At 39.7% G+C, this 6,627-nt stretch overlaps 1 protein-coding gene across 1 annotated transcript; it reads right to left on the bottom strand.

Annotated features, from left to right (window-relative positions):
• Nucleotides 1-1,296: 1,296 nt before the first annotated feature.
• On the bottom strand, nt 1,297-3,868 carry LOC119560420. Its single transcript, XM_037873857.1, has 8 exons — nt 3,463-3,868; nt 3,241-3,410; nt 2,779-2,922; nt 2,510-2,719; nt 2,270-2,446; nt 1,907-2,205; nt 1,695-1,840; nt 1,297-1,644 (listed from the first exon to the last, which is right to left on the bottom strand). The coding sequence occupies exons 1-8, from the start codon at nt 3,752-3,754 to the stop codon at nt 1,337-1,339; spliced, it is 1,746 nt and encodes a 581-aa protein (XP_037729785.1). The 5' UTR covers nt 3,755-3,868; the 3' UTR covers nt 1,297-1,336.
• Between the last annotated feature and the right edge of the window lie 2,759 nt (nt 3,869-6,627).

The raw sequence follows: 6,627 nt of genomic DNA, 5'->3' as shown, positions 1-6,627 counted from the left end.
AAGAAAATCAGTCATTTGGATGTGTGATATTATTTTCCATTTCGAACGATGAAGGGGAGATGAGCTTTGCCAATTGGAAAACTTTCCATTTGAGTGCATAATAGCGGAGACAAATCCAAGAACTTGTGTTCTAATTAAGGGATAAATGAACTTGTTTTCTTCAAATTGTAAATATTTTTAAAGTCCTTAATTATCCAAAAATGATAGCCTTTCAAAGACTTGGAATCTGATTATTGAGGTTTCATCTAATTAATTAAATAAAAAATCCGACAGGAAGGTAACAAGAAATATATATTGTTAATTTTACAAGTGACCAAGGGACGACAAATGATTTCCGCTGCCAAATGAGCCACTTCCGCTGCATGAACATCATTTGAGCAGGACCACACCCATCGTCCCCGCCCCCGTTTTCGCCACCAAAAGTCAAAGGAAAGTTGAGGCATGGCAGTGGCGTGCTGAATTTAAAAATTCACTCCATACACACGAGGTCACGAGCAAGTCAAAAAAAAATTTAAATGACAAGCGACTAATGGGAATTGCCAACGGTTTCGCAGACCAGGTGGTGCGAAAGTTTGCCACCTTTGGCCATCCTTTGCATCGAAAATCAGCTAACAACACAACAAATGGCTTCATTTATTTGCGTCTTTTGTGCGATGTTGCACGGAACTTCCTGCCACCAGGTGGAAGGCGATGGCAGCTGAGGAAAATCCAGCAGGTGGGGATTGAGTTTGAGTTTTTGAGTTTTTCGGGGGAGTCTGGCTTAGATCCGGCGCTCCCCAAATCCGAAAGTGTGCAAAGTTTACACTGGAAAGGTTGCCGCCTCCCAGCAGCGGCAACAAGAAGCGGAAAGAAACATAAACTATTTATATATAAGAGCAAGTTGCTGCTGCACTTTGCAGTGATTGAATGCCCAACACCGACAGCCGTTAATGTGCTTGGGGTTTTTCATTGAGATAAACTTTTGGCTGGCCGGAAGTACCAGGGGAAACTCGCACTTTAAAGTTTTCCCCTTCAGCCAGCGGAACTTCAAAGCTATTGCTTCGATTTTTTTTCCTCCCTAAGGGATTAACTAGTTTTTGGGAAAAATTTAGCAATTCGTTGGAAGAGCTAAAAATTGTAATATCTGAGCATTGCTCGATTTTACTTTAGTTCGAGGAGTTTCATCCCAATTATACAACAAAGCTTACTTTCCATGAAAATGGACGCATTGGATAACTCTTAGCTTAATTCCAAAAAAGGAATTTGGTATTTTTAGAACCAGCCCAATTATGATAAAATATCTTTTTTTTATTTCGAGGACCATTGTGTATTTTTGTTACATAGTCTATAATATTTTCTAAGTAATTTGGTTGCGATCCTCATTGACTTGCTCGTTACTTTGAAACATTTTAGAGCCAAGGCTTTTTTTCTTTGAGACCAAGTCGTAGGTCATGGTCATCCGCTTCATGTCCATCTCCTCCGCATTGACCCTCATGCAAATGTCTATGAATAGGCAGAGGTCAAGGTTCTTCATTTTCTTGGCCAGCTCGAAGGCCTCAGTCAGTATTTCCTTTTCCTGTTCTATCTTTCCGAGAATCGCGTGAGCCTTGCATATGATGATCAGACCCAAGAAGCTCCAAATAATACTCTTGCATTTGATGGCCTCTGTGGGAAATAGTACTTTAAGTACAAGCTTTTCTTTGCGCTCAACTTACCCTCCAAGGACTTTCGGGCCATGGAGCAGGCCACATCAAATGAATTAAAATCCAGGTGCTCCTGAGCCAATTCATGCAAAAGATAGGCACGTTCTATGTGGTACTCGGCAAACCGCATACGATTCTCCAGACGGGCAACTTGTTTCCTAAAGAGTACCCACATTTGAAAATGCTTAAGCCTATAATTTTTTTTTAGCAATTCAATAACATACTTAAATTTTTCCGCCTTGGGGTCGGTGGTGGCCGATCTTGTTATATTCAGAGTATACGGTTGCTTGAGCTTTGATTTTCTCATTCCCTGACTATTATTGACCGGCAGCCTGAAAAGAGTCAGAAGGCGTTGTCTTCCCTGCAGGACGGTCATATTGCTGGGAATTTTGTATTCATTAATTCGGGCTAGAGCCAGATAGTTGTAAACCTCATTAGTGAATTCAAATTTCCACGGCATTACGCGATGCGTCTTGATGGTGACATATTCGCCCATGACCTCCTCAATAAATGTTGACAGTTTCTTTGGAAAAATATAACCCCGTTCAAAATTCATTAGCTTACTTAAAGTAGAGGTATATACTTACATTTATTTCCCCAACTCGAATCAGCAATCGTATACTGCGTAGAATCTTGAACATATTTCTCCTCGTCTGGTATTGAATGCGATATAGGTTTTCCTCCTTCTGCCTTTGGTAGAATCCCTCATCGGGATATTTTTGCCGATTCAGGGCGTACATGGGACACCGTGTGTGCAGCATTTTCTAAAAATGACAAGCAATGGTAATCCCAATTTTACAGGGCTAATTAAAATGTCAAACTCAAACCGTTAGAGTGCGTTCCGCTTTGTAATTGCTTGCCAACAGTTTGCCCAAATACTCGGATGACTTTTGACAATGTTTGGGCTGCACATTGGGATCATCACGTAGTCTCTTGAGGAAGGCCACGTCCACCCAGCACTTGTTCAGGTACGACTGGTTATATATCTTAAAGTGCCTCTTTCGCCTAGCTATTTCCAGCGGTGACAGATGCACTTCCTGAAGTTTTAGGTCACATTAATTAGGTTTTAAGATGATTGAGTTATCTCTAAGGCTACCTCCTTTTCCATTATGCTAACCACATCGCAATTATCCTTTATATTCTTGTGCTGCTTGGACAGACTTCCCATCATGCGATTTATTAACCGTTGTACCGACATGGTGGAGTCCTCTGATAATGTGTCCCGGAAGTTTTCGTTTAGCTGTAGAATTTTTTTTTGTTAATTTATGATTTAAACTTAGTGGGCAGTAAAGATTATTTTTTTAATTTAATCAATATTATTCTTTTAGGTAAAAAACAGAACTTTTTATTTAATAATAACCATTTTTTTGAAGAATTAAAAAAAATCGCCATTCACTATAAGTTCGTTTTATTTGGTTCCAACTTTCTTAAGAGCATGAAAATATTTCTCATTCATTGTTAGACACCTAAAAATAACACTATGTTTTAAATGGATAAGACATAAACTTGTCCGAAAATAATATATATTTTTTTATAGTTCCAACCTTAATGAACTTACCACATTCAGCCGTCCGACAACGGGCGCTCTCTGAGAGGAGTTAAATTGCCTCAGGTGACAGTGCAGGTTGATTTTGGAATTCTCCAGTCGGTTCGACTCATACAGAGCGTCGCAGACCTCCAAACTGGCATTGCGATAATGAATCGGTGGCTTTCGGCTTTTTAACAAATCTGGGTTTGAAGAAAAGTCAGAGGAGATATCTTTCTGTAAGGCAAAAGTTACCTTCTGCCTTATGACAATCCTTCAGAGCCTCGGGTGCCAGACCCATGGACCTTTTCAGCTGACTCCGGTGCATCAGAGCCTTTGCATTGAATGGATTTAGATCCAGGGAGTTATTGAAATAGCGGAGTCCATTCGCGTACCGCTGCTGACTGAAGAAGTGTAGTGCCCAGTCGGAATACATGGCGCCCTGGCGTTCTGGAGAATTCGCAATCATCTCCCATGGCTGCAGATGCGGTTTCACTCTGGCAATTGGAGGCTGCAGACTTTCAGATGCGCTGATTGTGCTGGGCATTGTAAAATCTTATAAGCTTATAGGAGGACAAGTCGCAACCAAAAAAACAACAAAGTAAAAACAACAAGTATAAAAAAGATGTGTTTTATGTGGAGCAATTTTTGTATTTCTGACATTTTGAAGGATCAAGCTAAGACAGGAGATATTTTTTCCAATATATTAACCTAAATTTTTTTGACAGGCCTTTTTGTTTTGGCTATCAGATACCCTATGGATAATGTTCTAGACCTATTGATTTTATCCTCTATCGTTGCTCCTGATTCCATCTCGAATAAAAAATAAATTAAAAATTGGAGAAAATCCTATAAATATATATAATTTTGTATTAAACAGCAAATTGAAGTAATTACATTACTCTGACGTAATAACGTGTAGCCATTAGTTATTTCGTGCAAAATTTGACTTTTTCTGTTAATGCCGATCTAATTTGACATCACATCGAAGATTAACTTAAACTTCAGTTTCAAGAGCATTGAAGTACTTCCTTCTTCAGAATAAATATATTTCAGGAGAGTTGTTTCCTTTTTTAATACCCGTTACTCGTAGAGTAAAAGAGTATATTCAATTCGGGAAAAAGTATTAGACAGGTAGAAGGAAGCGTTTCCGACCCAATAATGTATATGATCATATGATTATGATCAGAATGACTAGCCGAGTCGGAAACTATTAAAAGTAGAAAGTTGGGATAAAACATTTGGATTCCAAAGATTCTTGCGCATCCCTAGTGGCGACCAAATTTTTAAACATTTTCATTTAAAGTGTACTTTATTTTATTCCGCTTTGTACTTCCGGCACAATAAAAATTGTTAGCCATCATACTAATTATACACCCATATCTAGCAAGAAAATCGTCACCATAACCAGTAGATGAAAGTGAAAAGTGTAAGATGTAATAATATTAAGTAGCTAAAAGGTAATAAGAAAGGAAGCTAACTTCGGCAAGCCATAGTTTATATACCATTGCAGGTCGAGCCTGTGGGAGAAATGCATATACAGAGCTTTACAAATTTCCGCCAATAACGCGTAAGCCCGCGCTAATATTTTGTAAAAACATCTTCATGCCAAATCGGACCATTCATTAAAAAGTTATAAAAAAACTATAATAGATAATTACCAAATTCAATAGAGTGGGAGAGGGATGGAGATTGGAGATTCATACAGTAAATCATATAGAAATGAACGATAGGTGACGCTTTTCTGTCGTACTATATTTGCCATAGCTTTAATCTTTAGGGGCACTCGGAACTGCCGAGAATATTTTTTAAGCCATGAGATTTCAATGTATGCACTGCACACTGTGCAGGCTCAAAGAGTGGGTCTAGTAAATCCAGACTCTTTGGTTGCCTCACAGTTTTTGCTTTCACTAAAAAACAAACTACTCCAAATATGCAAACAGATTATTGAAACAGGTTTCTTGTGTTCATGCCCATCTGAAATATTAATGATTTACGTAGGAGAGATCTCCCAATCACCGAATAGCTTAATCGGTTTACGTCGCCGTGGAGTTGATTTGGAGTGCATATTGATGAAACTCTTTGGTGCCATGTTCGAGTGCTGAATTATAAATTAAAGTCCCAACAGCAAAGCGGGCTCAGGGCAGAGTGTTTGATGTTCAAATGGATGGAGGACTGGAACTGACAATGGAATTTTTCTGTGTGTTGTGTTCCGTCTGTGTTTTCAGCCAAAACGCCAAGCCGCCCACATAGCCCCGCAAACAAAATCAACAACTGGAAGAGCTACAAACTGCATGCGGAGTGGCCAAAGGGGCGTATACGTTATGTGGATTGACGTGAGGCGAGTGGAACCGAAGCAGCATCACCGTGCATTGACAAATGAGCACAAATCGCACTGCCGGTTCGACGCTGTTCCTATATCCCTGCATCACTATCCCCTTTCTGTGTTTTTCCGCTTTTTGTGTGTCAACGGAATCGACTGGAAGGGGAAATGGCAGCGCATTTGCATTAAAGTCGCTTTGATTGGGCTCCCAGCAGGGATTTGGGACACTTTTAGCTCGCTTCCATCCGTCTGATCTTGCCAGTCGTGTGGTGGGACTGTGATCCCCTTCAATTGGAATTCAGCAGGACTAAGCTGTTCACGTTTAATTCAAAGGGCTTAGCTAAAATGGGTTGAGCTTCAGAGGGAGTCAACCTTTTTATTTCGACATCAATGTGTTTTTTTTTTCATTAAGCGGTTAAGAAAATATTTAAGCAAATACACATTTATACTCATGGCAAAGGCTTATTAATTGAACCAATCAACATGTTGAAAAATGTGTTTTCATTTTTGAATGGACTCTACTGCAATGCCAGAAAGATATATCATAAGTGAGGTCGATACTTACAAAATCGTAGAATAGGAAACATAAGAATACCAGATATCCCGCTTAGATTTTGTACTGATAGAACACTTTCAAAGATAATCCGGCAAAGTAACTGAGGGCTTACTAAAACATAATCAGAGTATTACGAGATACATTACCGCAAAACCAAGTCTCCTAGAGCAGAAGAAAAAGTGTTTTCTCAACTTTTTGCCCAACTTAGTAGCACTAGAGGTCTTTTGAGGGGAATGGGATTGTGGAAAGCGGGCTGAGAGTGAAAAGTTGCGCAAACCGGGCTCTTATCCAATTAAGTCATAACTCAATATGTGCTGAGAGATATGCACTTGGCCATTACTTAGGCAAAAGGCAAAAATTTGCTCTAATAACTTTTGAGTTTGCGCTTTCTTCCGTCTTCTTTGCCGCCGCTTGCCAGGAAGATAATTTTCACACCAGAGCCATGTAATTTGCCCTTCTGGGGCGAAGTTTTTGGGAAGCAGATTTCAGTTTATGCCGAGCAACAGCTTCCCAACCTCATCCCCATCCCCGTCCCAAGTCC

Source organism: Drosophila subpulchrella, unplaced genomic scaffold (genome assembly GCF_014743375.2).
Source record: "Drosophila subpulchrella strain 33 F10 #4 breed RU33 unplaced genomic scaffold, RU_Dsub_v1.1 Primary Assembly Seq354, whole genome shotgun sequence".
In the NCBI taxonomy this organism is placed as follows: Eukaryota; Metazoa; Arthropoda; class Insecta; order Diptera; family Drosophilidae; genus Drosophila; species Drosophila subpulchrella.
This window is presented reverse-complemented; position numbering and strand designations above follow the sequence as displayed.

Coding starts and splice junctions, on each gene's coding strand:
- LOC119560420 (XM_037873857.1), bottom strand. CDS start 3,754: ATGCCCAGCACAATCAGCGCATCTGAAAGTCTGCAGCCTCCAATTGCC. Junction 2,923..3,240: donor TTGTCGGACGGCTGAATGTG/GTAAGTTCATTA, acceptor AAAATTCTACAG/CTAAACGAAAACTTCCGGGA. Junction 2,720..2,778: donor TTAGCATAATGGAAAAGGAG/GTAGCCTTAGAG, acceptor CTAAAACTTCAG/GAAGTGCATCTGTCACCGCT.